This window comes from Patagioenas fasciata, chromosome 10 (assembly GCF_037038585.1).
Source record: "Patagioenas fasciata isolate bPatFas1 chromosome 10, bPatFas1.hap1, whole genome shotgun sequence".
Classification (NCBI taxonomy): Eukaryota; Metazoa; Chordata; class Aves; order Columbiformes; family Columbidae; genus Patagioenas; species Patagioenas fasciata.
In genome coordinates, this window is record NC_092529.1 from 8,443,852 (window position 1) to 8,471,422 (window position 27,571).

The 27,571-nt window shown below is 41.6% G+C and overlaps 1 protein-coding gene across 2 annotated transcripts; it reads right to left on the bottom strand.

Annotated features, from left to right (window-relative positions):
• Nucleotides 1-912: 912 nt before the first annotated feature.
• SHISA5 (shisa family member 5) lies at nucleotides 913-26,724 on the bottom strand. Of its 2 annotated transcripts, XM_065845656.2 has the most exons (6): nucleotides 26,565-26,724; nucleotides 23,508-23,676; nucleotides 23,071-23,142; nucleotides 6,981-7,096; nucleotides 5,700-5,918; nucleotides 913-3,813 (listed from the first exon to the last, which is right to left on the bottom strand). In XM_065845656.2, the coding sequence occupies exons 1-6, from the start codon at nucleotides 26,620-26,622 to the stop codon at nucleotides 3,734-3,736; spliced, it is 714 nt and encodes a 237-aa protein (XP_065701728.1). In that variant the 5' UTR covers nucleotides 26,623-26,724; the 3' UTR covers nucleotides 913-3,733. The 2 variants fall into 2 exon arrangements, with proteins under 2 accessions (XP_065701728.1, XP_065701729.1); XM_065845657.2 differs by lacking the exons at nucleotides 23,071-23,142; nucleotides 23,508-23,676; nucleotides 26,565-26,724 and adding an exon at nucleotides 22,370-22,437.
• Between the last annotated feature and the right edge of the window lie 847 nt (nucleotides 26,725-27,571).

A 27,571-nucleotide genomic window follows, 5' to 3' on the forward strand; every position in this document is an offset into this window, starting at 1 on the left:
TCTGTGATTCTGTGACCTACATTTCACCTGCAACACATTAGCAGTTTGCAGCTGAAACTCCAACGAATTCAAGAAGTAATATTACAAAACTACCTAATTATTCCATGATAAACAACTCTTTCAGAACAAGTTTGGGGTTTTGGGTGGTGTTGTTGCTTATTGTTTTCCTTCCCACTTTTCTTTTAAATCCCACATGGGAAACTTAGCTGGCAATTCAATTATTATATAATTACACAACGAACACCCTCAACTAATTCAGTACGACTTTGCGTCTTATAAAAAGCATTCTTGACCTGGTGAAAGAAAATATTTCCAAGTGAAGGACTAGTAAGTCAGGGGCACGAATACAAGATTTCAAAAGCATTTTTTTCAAACCTACTGAAAGTATACAAATCCATTAGCGACAATGTTTTCACACAGAGTAGAAAGCATCATTTACCATATGTTTAATTTGTCACATTGACAAAGGAGGTATGGTATTCAGCACAAGTCAAAATATGTGTTGGGAAGATATTAAACTTTAATCAAATTATGGACTTCTTTGAAGTCTACCATCTTGTCAACACTGGAACTTTTCAAATGTCTTGGGATTTGTTGGCTACTGCATTTGAACTTCAGGCATTTAATTTACTGTTTATGCTGGACAAGGACTTGGAAGCAATCCTTTCAGCTTAGCTCTGAAGCACTGCCAGAAAATCATTCAGGAGCTTATAGTGTCCTTGCTTTATGGTGTGACCTGTAACTTTCATTAGGCTCCAGTCTCTACTAACAAAAATAATATTCATGATAAAAGATGACTTAGAAGTGCAATTGGTAACATTAGCCATCAAACGCAATGAAGTATAATGTACTTTTGCAGATGCACTCATAGATAATACTGAAATTGTGGCTAAGAAAACGAAATTGATAGAATATACTTAAAACACTGCATTTATTACAAAGGTGCAGAAAGTTTATGCCATTTCTTTTGAATACTTACATTTAAACTACAAACAAAATACAAAGCTAGGTTACAGTGTGTAATAAAAATCAACAATGATTATCTAGTAAATTCAGTACATTCTACTGTACTTCATTTCACAAAACATTTCTGACATAAAGGCACTTACAGAATTAAAAAAAAAAAAATGAACATAGACTCTTTTGACATTTAAAATTTTAATTAGATTTTCCGTCCCCTGTGGAGAACTGACTCATCAACATGAAGGCAATGGCTGCTTGGAGTGACAAATCAGCAGTGCTTAAACTAAAAGTCTATGGATCAACGTCTCCATCTTTTCCATGATCATTCAATTCTCTTAACCACACAAAACCAAGTTTCAATGGGTTGCATGGCGACAACTTAATAAAATTTGGTCCTATGCCTCATTGTTAATTATGATTCATACATTAACAATTAGAGATCTGTCTGGTCAGGCGCTCCAATTATGAAGTGAGGAAGGTGAACCATTTTCTTTCAGAGTTTTGTAACTGAAGTGGTAATACTACTATTAAAGTGACTCCTCATATAGTAATGATCCACCTCTTCACTTGTATATAGATATTAGCATATGGTCACTGAAGGAAAGGTATAAATTTTCAGGATCTTTAACCCTATCCCTCATCTCCTCCCACCACTCCACATACAGTGGGGTTCAGGGCAATTTATTTGGTCTGTACAACATCTACACGAAAACTTCAGATTTGGGGACCTCTATTGTTGTCACTTTGCTTTCCTACAACCCGTTCCTTCGGGATGATGGCAGATGATTGAGCCAACTTCTTGTAAAATTGCAGATTTTCCTTTCATAACCAAAACGTAACCCTACTAACAGTGTCACAAACTGTTTGCTTTGTCACATCAGATGGAGGAAAGGAGAGGTGCAGAGTGACCACCTCACACAGCCCAATGCGGAAACACTGTCCCTGTACTCGGCTTGCTGGTTGCACCTCATCAGCTGGACTCCATCCTTTCTGCAGTTATTCAGCTCCCTCCTGTGCATAAAAATTCCATATTTCTAGGGAAACACCTAACCCCCCATACAGAAGACACTGTCCATTTTTGGTTGTACTCTAGCCATTAACTTCAAGACTATTAGAAAGGTGTAACACAAGGGCACAGGTTGTCATGAATCCCAATGCTAAAAACTTTCTACAAGTTTCTCCCAAAATGCTTTGAAGACTTTATTGAAAAAATAATCAGAATAACCCAGAAATAAACGTAAGAAATCAGAAAGAGAAATAAGGCTGCCTCTGACAGCAGCAGTTTCCATCCATCATGAGGTAAAACAATGCCACCATCTATGTTTTTCAAACAGTAATACACCCTAAATGTAGAATTGCAGGACATATGGCTTAATGGCCTCTCTAAGAAAGTAAAAGCAGTGTATGAGATATGTCAAAATTATTTCACCAATTATGTCACCATGATACATACAGAGTAGACAGCTCTTCTGAGGAATAACACATTATATTTCAATGTTAGGAAAGACAGAATTGTAAAGTACACTAAAAAAAAAAATCATTACTCTTTTGATCAACAGGCATACAGAGCCAAAAGCCTTACAAACAGCAATAATAGTTGTGGGGATGTCTCAAGACGTTTCATGACTGCAAGCACTACCTTGTTGAACATACCTTACCTCCCTGTGACCAGACCCTACCATTCTTTCTTTCCTTGACTTCTCGTTCTCTGCTCGGCTTTATGGGAATGTTGAAGAGTGGTTTAATCTCTCCTGTGTGTTGAGCTGGGATTTCTTATCCCCCCCTGCATATCAGTATTCAAATGAAGACTGAGTTCATAAAGATCTGTCATCCCCAGGTTCCTGCCATATGCAGTTCTCACTACAGACAGTGACAAACCCTAAGCATTTAAAAACCCCAATCTACTTTGGACATCTCTCCTGTAAATTAAATTCCTTCCCTGTGATGAGGCAGGACTGAACAGCAGTAGGAGCTTCTGCTTAATGTATGATTAAGGTGCTAATTTTTCTTCCAAACTCATCAACAACACACAACTTAAGTAAATTGTCCAATAATACTTGGACAAATACTTGTCCAACAATTTTTATGAAGAATCCTCAGGTTTTCAGCTTTTGATCTGTTTGTCCTACGAAGTGGCAGAGAGTTTGGTTTTGTTGCTCATTTCTAGCTATAAATTAAAATGGCCTGAGAAAACACCCAATAAAGGCACAGTTTTAAAGCCTTAAAACTGGGAAAGAAAATAAGGAAATTATTAACTTATGCTCCTTACCATAGAAAAACGCAACTAGTCCGAAGACAATTACATGTGGTTTGCTACCCCTTACTGAAGGCAAATATATTTCAAAAACAGGAAAATTCCCTTCTGAGTAGTAAATGAAATGTATTACACTATAGCTTACCTAACAATAGTAGCTTCAAAACAGGTAGAACATACATAACATGCATCAGGTAGTTTCTTAGAGATTAAGTCCTTATGTTTTAATACTGTGCAAAAGATTGCTACAGCTTTGGGTGTCTGACAATGCTCTTCTCATTGTATATAGAATAAAATACCTTTTTGTGTTTGCTTGAGGTATAAATTAAAAACCTTCGCAAGAAAAATACTCCTTCCTCGTACTCACATTTAAAAAAAAAGATAGGGAATTAACTTTCACTTTACTGAGAAAAAAGATTGATGCCTTCCAGAAAAATATACTGCAGGTGCACAGTGTAAACAGCACAAACTATACTTTAAAAAGTTTTGTATGCAGAAGCATAGTAGAAGATCTTTTCAATAGACAGGCTTCTGAGGATCCATGTAAGCAGGGTTGTAGGGGGGCTGGCTGACTGGGTACGGTGCTCCCGCACCAGCTGCAAAAGCAAAACACAAGAAAAAGCAGATTTGTACAATTTATATTCCAAATTCTACATCTATAATGGCAATTTCTGTTTTGAGTACACAGAGGTTCAATTTATCTAGCATCTTAACTGGATTTGAGAACAATTTGTGCAAACTCATAAAGCACCCACATTTCAAAAGAAAGATCACAAAACCCTTTGTTCTTGTGGGGTTTTTTTTGATGGTTGAGTATACATGTGTATTGTGGTAGCCACAAGAATGTGGTTCGCCTCTGGGGAGAACACAGTCTACAACAAAAGGAATGGATCTGGTCAAAAAAAACAGCCAGTGGAAGTCAGAGAAGCATAGACAACAGGATATACCTACAGTAAGCCAAGAAGTGAAAATAAACCACTGGGCAAAGGACTAGAGAAAGCATCTCAGGATTCTTTCAGAGAGAACGCCTTCCTGGGAAGTGCCACAGAGTTAATTAAAAAAGTAAAATAACAGTGGAAAATATGTCCCACCACTAACTGAGCACACATTAAAGAGTTTGATGTAAATACTGTATCACTCAGAAGATACCCTTATTTTCTAGTATTGTGAGACAAGCTGCTCTCTTCATTTTCAGGTGTCTTAAATAACACAAGTTAGTTCAAATAACACAGCACCTGATCAGATCCCTGGAATGTACAGATGTGCTCATCTTTCGCTGACCTTGTAAAGTGAGTGGGTTTGGCTCCTGTGTGACAGAGTAGGTATTCCCTCCCTTGCCTGTGACCTAATTAAGAGACTACCCTTTGGTTAATAGACAAATAAAGGAAAGCATTCTCATTTTGAGGCATTCTCAGTTGGGAACATGGAAAGTGCTTCAAGATTTTCCCAGGAGAACAACAAAAAAAAGAAGTAAAAACTAAGAAACCAGCAACAGTTTGAGAAACCAGCGAGTAGGAGAAGCAAAGCTGATTGGTTCCCTCACATGATAAAGATGAGGCCAAAGTGCTTCGGGGTAATCCCATAAAACCCACAGCTTCTTCAGTGTTTACAACAGAAAAATAAAAGTCAACAGGCTTGCCAAGCCAGTGTTTTTACATGGGGGGTTGGTTTGCACATTGTTATTGTGCAATTTCTACCTTAAGATCATGAACAGCTATTTTACATTTGAGTTGTCATGAAAGAGTTAGTTCCTAAGGGCACTGTCTACCCTTCAGGACCACGCTTTGCTTGTTACTCAGAAGGAAGAATGGTGTGTTTTGTGAGAGGGTGAAGATCCTGGGACAGACAACAGCTGAGTTCTGGCCCCTGTGAACAGCCAGGAGAACAGCTATTCCCAGCAGAAGTGGGAATTAGTCACAGCAATAATGAAGCTGCATGAAAACAATACTGTAAAAGATGGAAAGCTGAAGAAAAAAGATTCTGATAATTCTAACTGCTACTCATCAGCAAACTTGTCTGAAGTTGATCAGAGACTCTGTATTCTATAAACATAGTGATGAACTACTAGAAAATGCCATTTGTGTATAGACTGAAATATCTAGCAAATATTAGATTAGAAAGGTTGTGTAGAAACACTCAACTACTATACATATGTTAACTGGACTTTGATCTTAATATGAAATTTCAGCTGAATTAGTAAAACATTCTACTGGATCCACTGACAGTCTGATATGCCACCAGACTTTGCCAATACAGCTCCAGGTACATCTCCTCTTGCCGTGCTTAACACAGAAATGGTGATGGGGAAGTTTCAGCAAGGGTGAATTGCAGCATCCACCATAACCCCAGTTTTACATAATTTATTTACATTTACGTTAATATAGTCTCAGAAAATAATAAAAGTAAGTAATAGGAGATGGACTCTAAAGTGACTGTCCCTTCAGCTGTTTCAGAGATGAAGGGACACCCAGCATTGCCTTACCTGCCATCGTCTCATGATAAGCTGGGGGTCCTGACGGCTGCATGGGGTAAGGGGGGGGATACTGTGCAGGGTAGGGTGCTGCTGGCATGCCCGGTTGTGGCTGGATGGCCACCGGCTGGTATCCTTGATACGGGGCGACTGGGTAGCTAGGTGGCACTCCCTGTTGTTGGGGGTACGGAGCGTGAACCACTGTCGTGGCCGTCGTGGTGGTGACAACAGCTACAAACAAGTAGAAGGAACATGGTTACTGCTGGTGGTTCTAGGAGATCACCCGGGACAGCCAACAACAGTCATGTACAAAATGCTCTCTTCGGATTAATTTATCTCTTCAAAATCTGGGTAACTTCATTTCTGAAGTTCCACAAAAGGTTTAGAAACCTGTGCCTCTGACTATCCCAACAGTGGTCTCGCTGATAAGGAGAGCCCTTGCATACCGGGACAGCAGTCAACTTATCTCCTTGTTTCACAACCACAAAGAGCAAAGGATTTTTCTCGGACCGTTCAAAAACCAGGAACTCAATCCTGCAGCCAACCAATCTATCATTTGGTATGAGACTGGAAAAACTGCTTTTAAAATGTGATTGGCTTTTAAGGATTAAGGTGACAAAGATCTCCTTTATTAAGTAAGGAGCTTCCTACCAGGATTGCCCAAATGAGTTTCTTTTTGTATGTTGTCTACACACTAATGCACCCACATGTTAGTAGGTCTTTCTTTAAATAACAGTCAGAAAGGCAAATACACATTAGCTCATCAGTTCTGGGAGGAGCTGACGTTGCATCATTGGTTCATTACTTTTACTGGAAGACGATATATCACTTTCTAATAAATTGCAATAATTTGTTTTCAAGATCTCCTTCCTCTTTACGTCACAATTATAGACTTTGCTCAAGATTGCACTGTTGCAGTCCTGGGCCTGTGGTGTATTTTTCAGGTATATTTTTAAGAGATTTATAACCAATTTGAATTTGATTCTATCGCCCACTTACTCAAAAACAAAACAAAAAACACACAAAAATCTGAAAATCCACACATTAAGGGGGTAGGGAAAGAGACCTTCTGACTCCTCCGAAAATATTCCAAAACATTGCTCTGCAACTTCACATTCTGAAGCGGCTAAACTGCTTATTTTTGATGTTTAGATATTGCAAGTTTCGTAGCAGAGATGCAATGCAAGATTATTTTCACCTTTTATAAGCACACAATTTTCCAGGAAAAAAAAAGAAAAAAAAAGTCTTGTTCAAATATATGAAAAAGAAAAAAAAAAATACACAGGTACTTACGCCGTGGTCTTCGACATGCTTTATACAAACAGCAACACGAGCAGGTGAGGCACAGAATAAGAGTAACTGCAATCACGGCAAAAATACCAATTCCAATTGCAATGAAGGTTCCAAAACTGCAAAAAAGATACCACCAGAAGTAGTTAAGAGTCTTTCACACAGATTTATTACCCTTTACATTCTGCAGCAAACACATTGCTGCTCCCCCAATCTGTTACTGTTCCTATTCATGCATTCAAATGAGAATCAATTGTTAAATGCAGCACGAGGTGAGGTCAGGTCTGCAAGTGAGTTGACCAACCCCCGACAGAGAACACATTCCCCTGTACAGGAAGAGGATCCAACGCTAGTCTCTGATTCCTCGTTTTAGTGTGACCGCAACTCTTGTCATTTTAGTACAGCTGTGTCCCTTTATGTGTTCCAAAAGGCTACAGCGATAAGGTTTCAAAGGCACTAGTTTGATGACCTGATTTTCCAGGCATTACTGGACTGCTCTGAACACCCAGACATGTCTGAAATGAAGCGCCCCAGACCTTGGGGTGATGGTGAGTTCTTGGCACATTTGCAAGAGCTCCCAGCCCAACCTTGAGATGATCTAGGTACTGAGCAAACCCCTCCACACTGCAGATTCTTGGCAGGTCCCTTGTGTTCTATTCCCTCATGCTTGGCATCTTTAGAAGCCACATTTCACAAGGTTTGTATGATCTGAAATTCACCGACTTTACTGCAACAGAAAGTATGTTACAGTACATTATGGGAGACAGAAACACTGCTAAACCACAGAAATCTCGTATGGAAGGGCCAAAGATCACACCAGCTTTAACCTCTATAGTGAGTATCAAATGATGGAGGCAGATGTAAGGCTTCTGTAGATCATTAAATGCTCAGTGACAATTCCTTTGTAAGTGTTATTTCACATGATTTGTTTCTGACTGCCTGAAATTAATAAAACCTTTCTTCCATAGATGGCAAAGTCCCCAGCATTTTTATTTCTTAAAAAAATGAACCAGGCATCAGTTTTTGGAACAATTGCAGGAAGTCAGGTTTAATGAACAAACAGCTCTAAAATAATGAGTAAAGCACCAGTTTTATATCCATCCTGTTTTTGCTTCTTCCTAGAGATTCTGGCTACAGAACTCTTTAGGTTTTTTCCCCCACTCAGTTTCCTGTTAACAGCTTTAAATAATATTACACATCTCAGGAACCTCCAGCAATTTTGACTTGGCTATGAAACAGCCACCAAATGTGAAAATTGTTTTTGAGCATCAATAACACTGGAAGGTTAAATCACTGACAGAAAAGAGGCAAAGCGCTTTATTATCCTTAGCCCAAATTCAGAAGATTTCACCTCAGTCTTCTAGAGCAACTTACATTCAGTGTCCAGCTTACTGAGGGTTAAGCATTGACATATAAAACACATTCAATTTACAACACGTTTTTTTTCCCCTAAGAGAGGTTCCATCAATTTTATTCTCTTTCTACAACAGCTAGAAGAAAAAGCTTGGTTCAAATCTCTTTAAAGAATCTGAGCAACAATTTTATCTAACTGTAACTAACTTGTGCACTGATTTTGTGATGTACTAAATTAACGCTATGGAATTTCTCCTCAAGTACTCAATCTGATGCTGTGCATTGCCTACAGTCACTGCACCCAAGCATTTCTGTCTGAAACAGGAACTGCTGCAGCCTCCTGAAGTCACACAAGTCAGGTCAGAAACACTGCCAGGAAAGCAAACAGATGATTGCAACACAGCTGAAAAACGTAAAGATGTGTGCATGCTTTGTCACGCTTATTTGCACCTTTACAGTATCCTAAGTCGTACATGCAAATGCCTTCCTAACCATGCTGCATTTAAGTCCTCCCCCCTTCCTCATGAGCATTAGTTTCACTTCAGCCCAGTAAAGTCACACCCAGCTCATTTCCATCCAAAAATATCTTCTCTTTCAAGCCTGGTATAGAAAGGAAGATAGAAATGTAATTTCAAGGGGAGGGGAGGGAAGGGGGGAGAGATAAACACACACAATAATATCGCATCCTGAAATACAGGCTGCCTGCTGTCCATGAGGCCAACAGCAAACATCTATCAACTTGGTTTGAAAACACACGTTGAATACAGATTTAAGAGTGACCTGTGTAATTCAGATCAATTATACAGGGTCCTTATTAGATACTAATTATATATATACATATACACACTGAAGAAGAGAAAAAGATAAAAGTGTGCATGACAGATTACTTAATTAGACTTAACCGTATTGATTGCAATGTTTGCAAGAAACAGCATGAATATGTGTAACAACTTATGGACACCTCTAGAAACTGCATGACAATCAATGTTAACTACAATTACTGCTGCTTTCAGAGTCCCAACAGCATTTTCCTTGCTCTTGCTGCTTTCTGTATCAACCCGAGAAAGCTCTCTCACTAGGGAAGTTAATATTTCCATAACACACAATTATTACCAAGCAACATTAGCAGAGACAACAAAAGAAAAGTGTCTTCCAGGTTCTTCCTTGGGCTTTTTCCCCAGTAAAGAAGGAAAACACTTTTTTGCTAGTGAACTATGCCCAGGAAAGAAATTATTGTTTGAAGGAAAGAGATTAGGCCTGACAAGGACAGTTCGGATACTCCATTTCTACAGACAATGAACCGCTTTGAACTTTAGCAGAAGCTGGGCAAACAAACCTGAGAAATGGACAAAACAGACAAAGTGGAGCAATGTCTACTCATCCTAAATAAACTAGCACACCAGCAAACTGGCAGAGAGCCCTTATCTTTACTCAATTTCATTGTGACATGAGGAGAGAAAACAGCAGGAGCCCACCACCAACATATAAACATTGGTCAGTTTGAAGCATAAGCTCCATCTTCTTGTTTGTAATAGTTTTCTGCTTACTGAAGCACGTATCTCAATGCCTATTTACTATCTCTAATAAGGAAAGCAACAAAAGCAAAGCTCAGGGGAAAACAACCCCACCATATAGTTATTTTCACCAAGTTGTTAGAGACACCCTTTGCATTTTCATAATTTATCTGTGTCTTTGCTAAAATGACATGACCACAGCAAGATGACATTTTGCATATGTGTTTAAAGAGCTAAATGGAGGCATATATTTAAAGTACAGGTGTGTCAAGTGTGTACACTTCAGAGTGTGGTTTTGTGTGTGTAAACACCGTGATTCAGTCCTTCCCACTGAAACACTCTGTGATTACTGCTGACCAAATTATACGCCTTCGGAAACAGCCCAGTGAGTGAAACAACAGACGGGAGTCAGTTCTTCCCAGAGTTTTCTAAGGAGTGTACACAACTGGATTACTCTAGGCATTTTATCAGCTGCTTTAGAGCAGAAGCGTAATTTTCCCACCAGTGCTTGGGCTCATGCAGGCTAATATATTCAAACAGTGTGACATGAAAAACAAAACTGTGTGTGCTATCAACTTGCTGCACCACTTTTCAACAGTGGAGCTCTGCAATATATTTTTAACCATCCCTACCGATAATCAAAACTAGCAATGCTCTTTTGGAGTATCTGAATGGCCAGGCACTACCTTACTGTCTGTCCTTTTACTGCCCCAGCAGTACTGAGCACCCCTTCCTGAACATTCAGTAATATCCCATTAGTGAAACTGCTGAGAAAAGTGCAGGAAGGCTCACAGTAATAGAAAAATGTTACTCAAGCGAGGCCAGAACGGTGCTCAGTATATTTTACTCAGTGAATCATCAGCTTCAGGTTGTAAGATACTCCAGTTATTGTATTAAGACTCTTTTGCAGTGTGCTAACTCTAGAAAGCCTATACTCCTTTCTTAAATAAAACTGTCACTTCCTTTGATTGCTTTCATTTGATGAATCTGTCTAAAAAGACTCCTTAAAACACCTGGAAAAATATATTCACATTAAATGATAATTTAATTACCAACTGTTAGCACTACGCATAAATGAAAAAGACAAGACATGAGATTGTAGCGTAAAGATTCTTTCAGTGAATGGTTAACCAAAAAAGGGAAAAAAAAAAGAAAAAAAGAGAAAAAGAATCAAACAACCCCCCCCCACACTTTACACCCTGCATTCTGCAAACAAACTTCAGAAGCCAGGGTGGCCACGGCACCAGATCAGAATGCTCTTCTGGCATCACAGTTTGAATGGGTTTCCAGATTCCCACATTATACATACCATAGGCTCTAAATAAAGCACACACAGTTATAAACAGCTTGAGCTCGTTCACTGCCATTTCCTGCTTCCTTCTCTTCACAGAACAGCTAACTTTTGCCAATAATTTAATAGAAAACAAAACTGAGAACAAAACCAAACCCAACAGCAGTTTTACTGCAGCAATGATAAACTGCAGCTTCTCATAAAATCATGAGAAAGTGAATATGAAGAGAGGACCCCTGCCCCTTCCTACCACCACCACTCTCTTTCCTGGGCCTGCTCCACTTCTACCCCTGTTCTCTCACCTTTGGAAAGCACTAAATTTTAAGTGTAATGAGCACTCCTCGCAGGCTCACCTTACCTTTACAGCCTTCTAATTATTCAAAACCTGTACGAATTCACAAAAAGGGAGTTCTGTGGTTGGTGCCCGTTTTACTCCTTTTTGGTACTTAATGAGCTGCAATGGACATATTAAAATAAGAGAATCAAACTCATTTGTAGAAGTTAATTATCAAGGCAGCTGTTAATATGAGAGTTCTCAATCTTAAACACTGTCAAGTGGAAAAAAAATGTAAAATTCTTTGAGTGTATTTAAGGCCTTTTAAAATATCCAAGTTTCAATTTCAGTAACATATTTCAAAACCTCAATAGTTTGAGTCACTTAAGTTGGAGACATTTTGCTAAGCCCTGCTGTAAAGAAAGATTTGCCTATCTATGCATTCATGACAATAGTGCACACTGCAAGAAAAAAAATACCCAAATGAACAACAACAGGATCACTTAGTTCTGAAAAAAATAGTTTAAGCAGCCTATGTATTTTGCAAGTTTCAATCTATTCCAAGATTTGTTCCATGCTACAAAAAACACATGTTGGCATGGTCCTTTTCAAAAGCATAGCTGGTTTTAAGAACAAACATTTACAAATACTGAGTAATGGCTGTAAAACAGGGTGGTCTGGAAAGACTTCAGAAGATAATTTAGGCCGCTCCTAAAAGTCTAAAAAAACTGAGTATAGGCGTATCATTCTTCACTGCTCCAGAAGAGGATACAGTTCCCAGAAATGCGTCAGAATGGTAAATGTCCAGACTTGCCCTGACCCAGGTATAGGGCATGACCAAACAAATCCCCTGACTAAGGTGACCCCATAAATCCAATATTTTAGTCACAGCCATACAATGCCACATACTGCCTCTAAAGCTTAGCAGGAAAATAAACTTTTTTGTTGTTCTTTTGTTTTAAAGAAAAAGCAATATGACTTCTTAAGAGTCTTTCAGAGGGATTAGTTTTTATACCTTTACAAACAACACACTTCCTCAGTTTAATATTTTAGCATGAAGGTTCAAAACATAAGAACCACTTTGCTAGAGGCTCAAAACCAACATTCACTACTACACAAAAATTAAACTCCTGTGAGGTTAACACGAGCATGACTTTAGCCCTTGATAGACTGACCAGGCTATTTTAGCACAGCTGGATTTTGGCCTGCAGGAACTTCAGCACATGTGGACAATTAAAATATACACCAAAGAGTTAAGCCTCACAGTACAGGTGCAATCACACTAATTGCTGGTGCCAGCCATGGCCTGCTCCAACCACTTAACCCAGGGCCACCCTCCCCAAAATGAGAACTCTACATGATCAAGAAGTGGCTAAGAAACAAGGGTCCAGTGATTTCTGTGGTGGGCAACAGGCAGCTTAAGACTCAGACTGAACAGCATGGTTTCAAAATTACGAAATCTTCAGTAGTTTCATCAGACCGGCAGGTTTGAGTAACTAAGTCATTTCAGAAGCGACACAAAGCAGTGAAGTGTGGACTGGAACACTGATGTCTGCGTTGGTCTTTCAGACAAATGTTAACTCCAGTTAGCACTTGAGAATGTCCCTCTGAGGGTCCTGCCCACAGACAGCTCCTTAACATGAAATAAATGGTTTCATTTAATTTTGGTTAACCCATCAGTGTGGTATCAGCTCAAGTAACCACTAATTCTAAACTGCTAAACTGCTCCAGCATGGACACCGATCAAATGCCACTGAAAACCAGTAAAACTTGTCGCAACTTTCTGTAGTACTTTCTGGGTACCCTCAAAAAGGGAAGTTCTCAGCAGGAGCCCCCCAACACAATCCCTGAGCCACCTCTGCTCACCCGCAGCCTGAACAACCCTGAGCCACATCACCCATGAGCAGCTGAGCACAGCCCAGTGACCCTGAGCATCGGCCAAGGGGCTCTGCCATGACCAACAACGCCACAGTAAGCCAAGGAGCCCTGCAACTGCAAAAGTGTTACAGAAAAAGAGAATGCAGGAGTCTTTTGAGAAAAAGTTTGCTAAATATGTACTGAACGGGTCCTTTTTATATTTGTTCAAAAGGAAAGCTGATGTGAGTTACTTTAAGCCCAAAATAATAAACTTTAATTTCATACACATGACCTACGGGAAGTAAAGCTAATTACTACTTTTTTAAAGGATGCTAACATCTCGATTTCGTTAAGCAACATGCAACAGGTTCTTAAACAGCCTGTATGAGAAAGTGGCAGGGAGGGAACTTCCTGGAGTCTGTAGTTTTACTCAGACACCCGGATCTAGCAGGTTATTATGGAGGATGTATACAAGCATCTCTTCTTGGCCTATGAACACTTCACTTGTACTAAATATGCCTATGTACATAAATTCCTTTGTAGTGCAAACTAAAAATACAACTTTCCAGGGAAGTTTACCAGGAAATACGTTATTGTACACTTTGTAGACAGTTAATTGCTATAGGTAACTGCTACATTAAAAATATGCACATAACAAGCAGTAAAAACTCAGGGCTGCATTCAGCAGGACTAAAGTATTTCATCAATGGTGCAAGAATTAACACTGCAGTTTCAAGCAGGTCACAAGAATTTCAGGCAAGTCCATTGGATGCTCAGCATAAAAACTGGCCTTCAACACAACAAGCTCTTGCTTCTACAGATAATAAATAAATTCAAAATGTTCCTTCAGTGGCAAAAAGAGAATGTAGACTGATTACAGGCATGGACATTTAAGGCAAACACAGTGAGTCAGTTCACCTCCTACTGTTATTATCCCACTTTAATGATACAGGATGTTACCTCTGACCCTAACTGAAATTTTAGACTAACATAAAGGCAATGGGAGGGATTTTTGTGAAGTGGTCAATGGAATTAATAGAACAAGTTTAACAGAAAAAAAGAGTTAAGTACTGTAGAAAATTTCCTCACCTCAACAACATCTGCAATACTATGAATTTGCTACCGTCAATACTATACTAATTCCAAAAGCAGATTTAAGTAACTAATTAGGAACTAGCTTGGCTAAAGAGTTAAAGTTTTAAATAGTTTCTTAAAAAGGATTTTTTCTGGCAAATTGCAACTTGGTGTATGACTTGCCAAACACACTGAAACTGCAATCAAAGGAAGTTTAGAGTAGGTTACACCCACCAGCTTTGCTTACCATATAACCCAGCTCTTACACAAAACACACCTCCTTCTTTACCCACATCGCTCACATGTCATCACATACATGAAAGTTAGAAATACAAAGTTTAAATCAGGTAAATCAATTATCCCATATGGGTTTTTCAAGGGGGTATACTCCAGTTAATATAGACTGACTTACAAGATGCTTAATACAACCTATTACAATACAAACTACAAAAACTACAACTATAATCCCTGGGAAAACTAGTTAACCACCCCAAGAAAGAAACCCAAACATACTGAAAACCTTTCCTAACCTGCTTGGTCTCAATGCAGCAGCAATTTCATTTGTTTCTTCAGCCAACTTGGCAAGTTTGTCAAGATGATCCTGGATCTTTAACGACATGTTCAGAATACAACACAGACCTCCAAGCCTCTGTAGTCTGTATCTGTCACTATTCCTGTCACTAGTAAGACCACTAGTGTGATCTGCATCTCCATGTCCTGCCCTGTAAGAAAACATAAAGCTAGGCCTCGGACCTTTGAAAACGGGCTTTAGGGTTAGAAGCTGGGGATTATCCATTGGGCACTCATGTGGCGGGTCTTCATACTCCCATCCAGGGCATCCCACGCACATGGGCCTCTAGGCTTTGCCAACATAATGGGTACAATGCCAGCGGAAGGCAGCTTTACCATAACATGTTGGCCTACATATGTTCTTAATGGGAATTGGCCCTTCTGGTCATTGGCTGTCATGGTTTACCTGCCTCTGGCAACTAGACCCATGGCAACCGTTCACTTTCCTTTCCCTGTACTCAGAGCAATGGCGAAGAGGATGAGGAAAACAGTGTACGGGATGCCCTTCAAGTGAAAGTAAACTGTGGCTTGCACTCTGCTGCCATAGGAATTGAGAATAACACATTAGCAGTATCAGCTGTGGCAGACCACTTGGCTGCCTTTGACTCCAGTTCTAGCACACCCAGCACGGCAGCAGCGTGACTTCATTCAGGCCACAATAGTCTACTGTTATCCTCCACTCTCCGCTGGACATCCACACTGCCCACATGGGACTGTTAAAGGGTAAGCAGGTCTTACTGATCACCTCTTGGCTCTCCAGTTCACAAATCAACTTAGAGATGGGAATCAGAGAGTCCTGGTTAGTGTGATATTGCTGCTGGTGCACTGTCGTCTCAGCAACTGGCACCTGCTGTTCTTTGACCCTCTGCAACACCGCAACAGAAGGGTCCTCCCAGAGACCGGGCAAGGCAGACAGCCATTGAAAGTCCTCGGTCTCCACAGTTGCTATGCCAAAAGCCCACCAGTACCCTTCTGGGTCCTTAAAAATACCCTCCCCTGAGGTAGTCTATGCCACGGGTGCACAAAGCACCTGGGTCAGTCACAGCAGGGTGATTTTGCCACTCTTTCCAAGTTAGAGTCACTTCAGCATTTAATAGAGTCGGCTCCTGGGATCTCCCAGTCACTCCAGCAATGCTGATGGGTTCTGCCCCTTCACAGTTTGATTGCATTAGGGTACATTGTGCACCAATGTCAACTAAAGCCTTGTACTCTTGTGTGCCTGACATGCCAGGCCATTGAATCCACACACTCCAATAAACCTGTTGTCCCTCTCCTCCACCTGGCTGAAGGCAGGACCCCTCTAGTCCTAGTCATGGTATTCATTACTCACTTTTAGTAAAAATGAATCAGAAGTCCCTTCAAGACGATCAGAGGTAAGATCAGCTCTTCTGCTCTGTCTGGAGAACTGCCCACTGGAAACTGGAGCAGTGTTTTTCCTGGCAGAATCCCCTGTTGTGACTGTTTTTCCTTACAACTCATGCGCCCGTGCCTCTAGGACTGAGGTAGGTTTTGTGTTCCATGTCCTCATGTCCCCTCCAATGGTCACGCAGATAAAAACAGATTTTGCCCCATTGTGTGTACCCTTTATATCCTCCCTCTTGAGCCAAAGAACACCTACCCATAATATCTGAGATACTGGTATGTACAGGTGGGGAGTAGAACTTATCCTCAGATCACTGGAACTCTTGGGACAGTTTCTCAGCATATCTGGCTGTTTCTCCACAGCCGAGATGCAAGCCTGTACGGAAGAACACAGGCTTTCTTCGTGTTGCTGGAGTTGGCCAGCCAATTCATCCACCATTTGTCCCTCACCTTCTTTCCAGGACATTACTGCCAATAAGTTGGCATATGACAACGGTGCACTCTGTAGAAACTTCTGACACATGGGTTGCGTGCACTGTACTTCACCTGGATCTGTGGGTAACAGCTCATTATTTGTATCACTATAAATCACTCTCAGCACCGCCAATTCCCTAAGATACTGGATACCTCTCCCCACGGTGGTCCACTTGCCTGGGTGACAGGGAATGTCTTCCTTAAAGGGGCACCTTCATGCCTGACAGAAGGTGCCTACAGAAGCTGAGGGTTTGTGTCTTTTTCCCAACTGCCTTGTCAATGCCTCCTATCCTAGACAGGGAACCCAGGTGCTTGGCTTCCTTACCCTCTCATTCCAAGCTACCAGCCCCATTATCTCAGCATTGGAGCAGCCAGGTAACAATGTGCTCACCTGGACAGCAACTAAAATCTTTTCACATATCTCACACTTCACTCAGGGATGGGGATTCAGTGATTATCTCCTGTTCTGCCTCTTCTTCCTGTTCTTGTGATGACCCTCGTTCATCATCATCCCTCACCAAGCAAACTGACTTTTTTCTGTATTTCTTTTTCTGTATAGGGGCAACTGGTACAAACACGGGCTGGTTCTCTGGCTCAACTGCAGTACCTGTTCACCTGGGTCTGAGTAGCCACGTGCCTGTCACCTGGGTATGAGTAGCTGCAGTGTTTGGCAAGAGGATGGGAGTAGCCGCAGGGCCTGTCGGTCTGTTCTCCCTCCCTTCCCCTGAGGGTGCTGCACAGTAGTGGAGAGTGTGGTAAGTTGTGTCTCTTAGGAACAGCCACAAAATTTTCGTTCTAAATAGTCTATCACTTCATCAGGGTCCTGTAGCTCCAAACCATTGCAGGTGAGAAGTTCTCTAGATAACTGCTTATATTCTCCCAGGTGCCATGCAACTCATGACAAACCTCTGAGCGATATCCTTATAAAAAAAAAATCTTTTGTAACTCTAAGCATAACTTGACACACATTCAGGAGACATAGCGATGAGAGCATGCTGGCTGGAACAGGCCCAGGGTGTTAAAAATTCTCAAACACTGTTGTACCTAGCCCGATGAAGGGGGAGGTGAAAGAATGCGGGCAAGTATCCCCAACCCCATCTTCCCCATGGACTGGGTGCGATTACTAATCAATGCCAAGAGGTGGTGCCCGAGAGATAAGAATGACAACAATCCCATATACAAATCCCAGCTTCACCATTTGGTCAGAGATGTTGTCATATCATAAGTCAATATTACACAGGACAGAAATATGATAACACTAATTCTTCTCCCAGAGGTGATAAACAGCACCATCAGGAATTTATAGAACATGTAAGAACTCAGGTAGCACAGCCACACGGGCAAGCAAAACAACATTGTGAACAGGGACTACTTAACTAATTAATAAATGCATGCAACAAATTTTGGTTTAACACGCTCTAGTCAGATCTGTCATTATCCCAACCCTTCACACCTCACTTTGGGCACCAAAAAGGACTATCCTGGCTTAGCTGCAGCTGGCATCTAGACACATGGCAACTGTTTGCTCACTCCTCCTCTGATGACAACACCATTTCAGAGTAGCAAATCCTTGAGCATTGATGGCAAACTCCAGGTCTCAGCTTGTGCTCAACCTCCTCCCGTCCCAGACAACATCTCGCACTCAAAACACAACTGCACCTGACTCTTGTTTCTTGGGCTACAGGAGCCTTCTCTGAGGGTCACCCTGCCTGCAGCTGTTTGACAAGCTGTCTCCAGAGCCAACCTGTATGCTAAAAATTTACTGTTTTCAGAGTTACACTGCGCGGAGTCATAGCAAAGCCCACAGAGATAGAAGACGGAACACTCTAGTAAGTATGTACAGTCAATGAAGTACACAACCACAGAAAAACGAACTCCTGCATGTAATCCAAGTGATTAATCTTAGTGCGTCTTTGCATGTTTAGGCCAGCTTGTCTTGCTTTTTGCCATGAAACAGCCTTCTGTAGTTAGAAGGACACACTAACCCAATCGCGCACATCTGTCTCTCGAGCTGTGATAGCATTTTTCAATCTCTCCTTCCATCTCGGTTTCAGAGATGAACCTACACAAGCATTAAACCCCCTGCCTGAAGCAGGCAGCCGAGAACTCACTAATGGCAACTCACAACTGCTTTGTCAGCTTTAAGTAGCTTCTTCACTGAGAAAACAGTGAACACAAAACCAAATGCTCTACAATACACGTTACAATTACAAATTGTACAAGCTTATATTTACTTTTCGGGCTACTAAAAACACAGAACTTTTTTTCTTTTTCCAATCGCTTCAATCCAAATCTCAGTTGTTTCCAGACAAGAAGCTTACATTCCTTAGTGAGATTAGCCTGTGTCTGAATGCAAGCCTTATAGAACAGGCTCTGTACGCAGTTTAACTCACTTATTACAGAAAATATTAAGGATCAAAACCGGAAAGCAAGTCCTCTGCTCATTAAATAGAGACTGCTTACATTTCTAGAAGTTACTTTCCAAAGAATAATCTTCCTAATTCTTTTTGATCACTGACAACCTATTGAAGATGCCAAACACACCATGAAGTGTAAACTGAAATCTGTGACAGTGATAAGGGATGAGGTGGAGAAATGGGGTTTAGTTCAATATCACAGCATTTTTTACTTTGTCTACAGAGAAAACATGCTTAAAAACATCTAAATTGATAGATAGCAAACTAGGATTATCACATCTTTCAGAGTTAGACATTTACCAGTTCAGTAGACTATTACACATGCTGCATTTCAGACAAAGGTGGGCAGAATGACATGAATTGTGTCCATGTCACAGAAGGAGAACCAAGACAAGACAACACATTGATCAGCCCATGACAAAAATCAGAATGATTTCTGCTTAGAAAAACTGGTATCAGTTGCCCCAGCTACATTATTTCCTTTTGTAACTGTGATACAGATGTCCTGAATCACTTCAACTCTTTAAACATCCAAATACTTCACAATTAGTTGAACTATGGATATGAGTCATCTAATCTCCTTTTCCAGTAAGAGTCACTATTGTAAAATTGGCGCACCAAGGCTAAATAACCATGTTACCAATGCATGTCAATTGTGGTTCCAGTAAATTGGTGCTCTGCTTTTTGTAGTTTCCTAAAGCAATAATACTATATACTGCAGAATGAAAGGGGAAGAACTAAATTAACCTTACTACTCACAATCCATCTTTGAAACCAGAGCAGATCGGGGAAAATTCAGTAATCCAATTAAAAGGGAAAAAAAAAGAGTGAAACACCTTCCAGCAGTAAATCCTTGCCACAATGCATTCACTACCAGTGGAAATTGTAAAAATTGTGTATGGTCATCTTACATGCAAGGAAAAAAGGTGGCAAATTTAGTAAGCTCATTGGTATGAAATCTATGCCTATGCTCTGACCTAAAAGTTCTGAATGATCTTTCAGAATTAAGCAACAATGGAAAAAGCCCAAATCTGAGCTAATGCTGACTTTTATACTTTTCCTAAAATACTTACATTTGCTTCCAAATGCAGTGTCTGGGAAGCACAATGCTTCCAAGTACTTTAAAGTACATTATTAAGATGCTCTGAAGAATGTCATTTATTGTCTTCAAAAAATCCAAAAGATTATAGGACATTAACTGCTTGCACTGTGAACAACACTTAATAGAGTTGCCCAAAGCACCTCAACAGCACTCGATACTCAATATTAAATACTGAAAGATATTAACATTAAAGGATACTAATTAAAAGAAGCCTACTAAAAAAAACTGGTGCCTTCTTCACTTTGACTTCTGCAGAAGACTCCAGAATAAACATGGCAAAAAAAAATATCAAAAGCACAAGCAAACTAAAAACTCCTCAGCTAGACAAGACAAGGAAGAAGATCCATACCACCATAAACGCTTCCCTAACACTGCCCCACAGAATTAAAGCATAATTGTGGCAGGTTTTGCAAGCAGGGAGAACAGACACTCCAGCTCACTCAGCCCAGTGGCAAATTCTCATGCAGTCTGTGATAAGCCCTCAGAGAGGGGAAATTTTCTTTAAAAGCCAGGATTTATGAGCAATGTGCCAGAGTAGTAGCAATGTAGGAAGAAGCAAGATGCAAGAATGCGGAACTAAATGCTTTTTGACCCTTAATGCCAGGAAACCATCAGCTCCCCCCTGAGAAGGGCAGATTTGCAACTCATGAGGCACAAAGGACATTGCCCTGTCTCGCATCTCCTCCTGTTACAAACTCTTCAAAGACTAAGCTCCTCTTGCTGGAGATACAAAGAAATATCTCAACTGACACCAGCCCTCCTCTCCAGACAGTAAAGTATGAAACATAATTATCAAGAAGCAATGTAAAGCCTGTCTTTTGAAAAAAAATGGCATGGAGCATGAGGGTGGAGTATACCTTGCAGGCAGAAACCAGGGACAACTCTTCCATAAGGAATACAGCTTACTACATGGTTAAAAAAACCCCACACACCTAAAAACCTAACAAAAACAAAACAAACAAAAAGTCATCCAACAACAAACCACCACCACACAAAAACCTGGGCAAAGTCTGTAATGAAACAGAAATCTAGTTGATGTCCCCGACTGCAGTCACAGAAGGTCCCACTCACTTCAATTCCCAAAGTTGAAACATTCTAAATCGAACACCTAACGCCATTAGTCACTTTGGAAAGTTCTGGGATGTGGATGTAGTCTGGAGTCACATCTGGTTAGTTTTTCAAGGTTGGTATTTCATGAATAATTACCATCTTTCTATTAAAATTGCCTAACCAGAAAGCAAGGTTGATCTTAAGTCTAGGCCTTTGCACAATGCATTATTTTTTCAAAGCTGTGATGTAACTGAAAGGTAAAAGAGAAATCACTAATGACCCGTTTTCTCAAGGACATCAATGATTCTGTCTTTATTTAGACATTCCACAGCTGAAAACAAAGATAACAAAAGCAACTTAGCTGCTACTTCCTAAGTGACTTCTGTCATTTACAAATGCACCTTTATGGACTGTGGGCCTCAGTTACAATTCCTTTAATAATTGTGCAGATTTGTTTGGTTTTGTTTATTTTCTGTGTTTTTTAATAACTATGCTTGCTAGCATGGAAAAAAGTTATTCTTTACATTTAACCTTTATTACTTGCACAGATTCAATATCTCTGCAGCCACGAAGATGGGAAATTGAAGTTTTTTTCACATCTTTCTACTAAAAAATGCATCAAGAAGTGAACACTGATTGCAAGATGAGGCTCATGCCTGCTGTACATGAACCATTGAAGATATATAAGACAGGCCCATCAGCCGAGCAGAGAAGATGGGCCATCCCTCCTCCAAAATATTCCTTACCATCAACCCCTTCTTTGTGGAAGGCTATTGGGCCAAAAGATGATCCACCACGTTCACGTGCCCTCCTCACACCGATGCCCCGGCCCTGCCACGACAGCGCTGCCTCTAGGAGCCAGGGGCGAGGTTCCTTCCCATCGCGGGCAGCTCCCGGGGCGGGTGGGCGCTCCCACCCGCTGTGCCACGGAACAAGCACGGCCCCGAGCACCCGCCGCCCCAGCCCAGGAGGCGGGGGCGATGTCGCTGCCACGGCCCCGCTGGCTCAAGGCTCCCAGTCCCGCAGGGTCCCCCCGCCCGCCGCGCCCGCTCACCCCATGCTCGCCGCCTCCGCCGCCGCTTGCCCCGCGCCCGCCGCCCGGCTCCGCCCCCGCTCACGTCACGCCGCTCGCCCCGCCCTCTTTTAAAAGCGCCGCAGCCACGGCCGGGGCTCCTGTGCAACATCCACGGGTCCCGTTTTCCCGGAGTTATTAAAAAATACGATGTCTCAAATACTCATAGCTCAGAATTAATCCTTGTCCGCGCTTTGTGGTCTTCCACGGTGTGAAAAATCGGAACGTTCTACAGCAGGAGTCTTGTAATCACCAGCATAGCGCACAGGCTTAAAAGAACATACTTTGAAATGGAACAAGAAATACTGACAAAAACTAAGCGCAAAAGATGCTATAAAGCAAGGAGGTTATTCAAACAAAAGCACCTTCTCTCACTGAGCTACTCTGGACATAAGCTGTCAGTATCTATGAGTACAGAGCACACATGCTAATGCTTTAGAGGACAACCTCTGCTCCAGTAATCATACAGACTGTTACACACAGCAACCGTGATCTAAACAGCACAATGTAACGTCTTCCTCATATCTGCTGCTTCAGGTATCACTACATGGACATAGAGTTCGAGTGCTTCACATTCTTAACACACAAATCAGTTTTTCATTTTCTATGAGCATGTATTAATTGCACAATGAAGAACCTGCAAATAAATATAATTTTAAAAGCTGAGACTTTGCATGCCTTACCTGGGGCCAGGAATGTCATCATCAGGGTCCGAAAAAATCCGCATGTAATTTACATTGCTCAAGTCAGCGGTCCTGTAGTAAGAGAATTCGTCTCAAAAATGGAATTTACAACTTATTGAAGTACCTGGCTAAATTCCAAATGCTTATGAAAGGTAATGTACATTAAAAAGAGAATGAGTAATTTTTGTCATCCTCAAAGATTAATTAAATCGGCTAAAAGTATCTGAAAATGCTAACAAAACACACACCAGTTCACGCATTGATTTGTGCATCTCGTTCCATTTTACAGATAAGTTACATGCATTAATATAGATCCCTGATACAGCCAGATACAGAGCTGAAAGGTCCCTTCATGAGTTTTTAACCATTAAAATGTGTATTTTTGTCATTTGAGAATAGAATTATAACCTGCTGCATACATTCACTTCGCCTCATACCTTGCACCAAGCAGATTACACTCAAATCGTTGTTCTTCACCAAATTTCAAGAACGCATCTGAGCAACAGTACTGATGCCTGCAATCTCCGCAGCAGAAGTCGGGACAGGATTTTGCAGGTTGTGTCTTGCCATGATGGTCAATATATTGCAGACAACCCTCACCCCAAACTGAAAGAAAGATAAAATCCAATAGTTAGTAACTAAAGAAATAATAATACAAAGTCTCTTTCTCATACTGACCCATCAGGTTAACATTTAACTACGTTTCAAGTATGTTGGTTAGGTCTTACAAATAAATTATTTCTTTAGAGTATGGCAAAGGCAAATTACGTGCTCCTTGCACACAAAGTATCTCATCTTCATCAAGTAGCTCTTCCCAACTGTTCACACAGACATAAAGGACTAAACTGCATGCAAATATACTGAGATGAGATACTGGTGATGCTCCCTTCACTTCATCTGCTGGTGGCTACCAAATTACTATAAAGTCTCAAAGCACAACGTGAACAGCCAGATCTGTCAGAAATCCCACACAAGCCCTAAGATCAGTTAGAAGAAAACGATACATTTTCCTAGCTATTTGACTCAATGCAGAAGGTGTAACAAAACCGCATTCACTGTAGATTTGGACTTCCATGTGACTTGGTTGTTTCTATCTGCTGCTTTGTTTACTTCACAGAAAATCCTGATCCTGTTAATCCATGGCATAAAACAGAGATGTCCTAAAACACAGATTCCAAGGATTAAAATTGGTCAAGTAGCATTCTGCAAGCTTCAACCAGTGCAGCTACAGTGGTAAGGAAACTGAGATGTTCACATACTAGGATGGGTTTCTTGGGGCACATCCCACACTTTCCAGCACTGCATTGGTCTGATATACTCTATATAGTACTGGCTGTTTTCTCTCTCTCTTTGCCCTCTCAAGCCTGAATGACTGCAATGTAAGAACAGCACATTAAAAGCTTCCAACCATCACAAAAAAAAAACACTTCCCAAAGCTTAAGCAAAAAGCATTTCCCAATAAGGATCTTTAGCAAGAGTATCATTACAGTTTTCAGTCATAAACGCTGCTGGCAGCTGGTTTCTATTCCTCATTTTCCTTCCTATCACGTTATCAAAACATGCCGCAATGTTTTGCTACTAAACCACATTCCAACGGAGAAGCTCAAATTACTTAAGGTGTAGTTGTTCAGAGAAAGCAAATGAGGCAAAGACAACAAATTATGCCCCTTCAGAAGAAAAGTAAGGGGTATTTCCTGGAACATTTAAACTGATTTTGCCCCTTGAAAACTCAGTCTTGACTCTCTGGCACCAAGACATAACTGAATATTTCAGCCAACATTGAAAAGGAAAAAAAAAAGTTCTAAGGAGGTAAATGTGGAGGTTTATTAAACACAAGCAAGGAGGTTTTGTCTGGTTCCCTAAATTTTCCCTCTGCAGACACAACGCCACCTGACAACTCTCTCCTTTCTGTATGGCCAACAAGGAAATGCAAGGTAGCTAAATCGATTCCAAAATACCTTCTGAAATTACAAACAAAACAAGGCAACCCACAAAATTACTCCCTCCATCTCACAGTTGTGCTACTGCAGCACAACAAAATAACAACTTTGTTCCTCTCTTTTCCATCAGATGTGGCAGCCATGAGACACTTCCTTAACTGATTCAATTAATCAACTAGGGGCTTGTGGGATTTCATTCCCCTGGTTGGTTTTCTGCCACATTAATGATTTCAGCCTCCTCAGAAGAGGTCCAGTGTATGCTCAACACAGCACAACAGGACGGCTAAAGCTGAGGGAGGCAGAAATGACCTCCTGTTTGGTATATCTGCTACTGAGGGGTTTGTCCTGCCCTGCAGAACAGCAACCTGATGATTTCACACAAACAATACCACAAAAACCCTCTACCAAAGTGATCGAGTTCCACCTCAAGAGCAGAACTGCTAGACTATTTCCACTGAAGGTCCCCAACCATTCCAGTACGAAAAGTTCTAACTCAGAACTGCATCAGCACCATCACTGTAAACCAGCTTAAAGAGCCATTTTTCTGATGCTCACCCTTTGAAGTACTTAAGAGATAAAATTCTGAGCATTTCAGCCATGCTCTAGCTCAGCTCTCAGACAAACTGTTATATTTTACTACTCTGACCAAGTTAAACATCCTTTTGCATATCCACAAAAGATCACATTCACCTTTCCTGCACACGTCTGTGCAACATTTGATCCATCAGATAAAGTGATGCCACTGACACATACATCAAGAGTGCTTCTCCTTTTCTGATAAGTTCTATGATCACATCTACTTTTTCTCATCGCATGACAAAATTGAGGAAGACCACACGCTCTCTCCTTCAAGCACAATAACAATATAGTTGCACAGAGGGCTGCTGAAAAAAAACAACTATTATCAATGTCAGCATCTGATAACTCTGAACGAACTCAAATATCAAATGCATTTATATAAGCAATGCTGTTTATGCAATAGTCTCACTTAACACCCAAGTAGCTATATTATCTTGCCCTAAAGGGCTAAAATTTACTGTCCTGGGGGTGAAAAGGTAAAGGGTTTTAATGGGAAGCATTAAAAGCGACCAGCAGCCACTCTGCGGTCCAGTATTTCCCTCTCCTTACCTCAGGTTTACCAGTAGACAGCTCTCATTAGATGGGTCCACAGAGTCATTACTGGTACGAACACAAACCTACCTCACTTTCAGTGTAACCTTCTCTCAGTGAACCCAATTTGCACCAGAGCCCGTTGCTGAGGTGTGGAGATAACCTGCGCAGCCCGGGGCCTGTGACAAACCACCTCCCCTCGGGTGGGCCGGTCGTGTCCACCGCCGGGACGGCTGAGCTGAGGGGTCTCCGCTCGAAGCCAGGGGCTCCCCCATGCCCGGGACTTCGGCAGGGCCACCCCGGAGGAAGCAGCCCCGGCCGCGGAGGAGCCCGGCAGGAGCCCCCAAAAGCCGCCTCAGCAGGAGACGCCGGAACCCGCCAGCGCTCCATGAAAGCCGCGCCCCGCCGCTCGCAGCACCCGGCACCGCTCCCCCCCCCCCTCACCGGCCGCCGGCAGCAGGCAGAGGAGACCGAGGCCGAGCGCGCCCTGCCACGTTGCCATGAGCGCCGGCGCTTCTCCCCGGGCTGGCCGGTCAGAGCCGGAGCTCCGGTCCCCGGTGCGCCCACACGCGGCCGCGGGAGGAGCCGCGCGCGGGGCGGGGCTGTCTCGCGCACCGAAAGCGCGGGAAACCGCTCGGCTCCTGCCGCTAGGGTGGTGCCCCCCGAGGAGGGACTCCGGGGTCACGTGGAGCAGAGCGGGGCTGGGCCCCGCGCTCGCCATGCGGTGTGCTTGCACGTTCCCTTGCACCCCGTGCGCCATTTTCAGCCGGCTCTCCTCGGTCACACCGGCTACTCAGCTGGAATTCCCAAGTGAATTCCCCATTCCCTGCTCTCTGTACCAACTGAAGGCTTCCTTCTTGCAGCATAAGCCAAGAAATCCTTTCTAATAGAGGATGCAAACACCTGGCAAGGAATTTATTCTGAAGCAGAGAAATAAACAGAGTCAATTACACTGTTGAAATGGAGAAATAACAGCAGAGTCAATTATGCTGTTAAGCGACATTGTTTGTCAGTGCTGGGGAACCCTGAGGGTCATACTCCGAGAGTGCTCCCAAGACTGGATGCTCTTGGGTTGCTTATATTCACGTAATTATTACATATGCATTACAGTTTTTGAAATTTTTGACATCTATCTATACTTAAGAAATAATTATGTCAGTTATAATTGTTTCGTTTCTTACTTACAATACATTATTAGTTAAATAAAAACTAAGCACTCTATTTCTAAACAATGTGTTACTTAATGTAAGGAACATTTAACGAAGGGCTGTTGTTTTTACATACTTGGCACCTGACCCCAGCACGGGGAGGACCAAGAGACATCACACTATGAATCCTTAATGTAACTCACGGTCTTTTCCCGGAATATATACTGATACCTATACACATACCGATACCTGTATTTACAAGCTAATTTAGCGGGGAAGGACTGAGAAACATCGGACTATGAA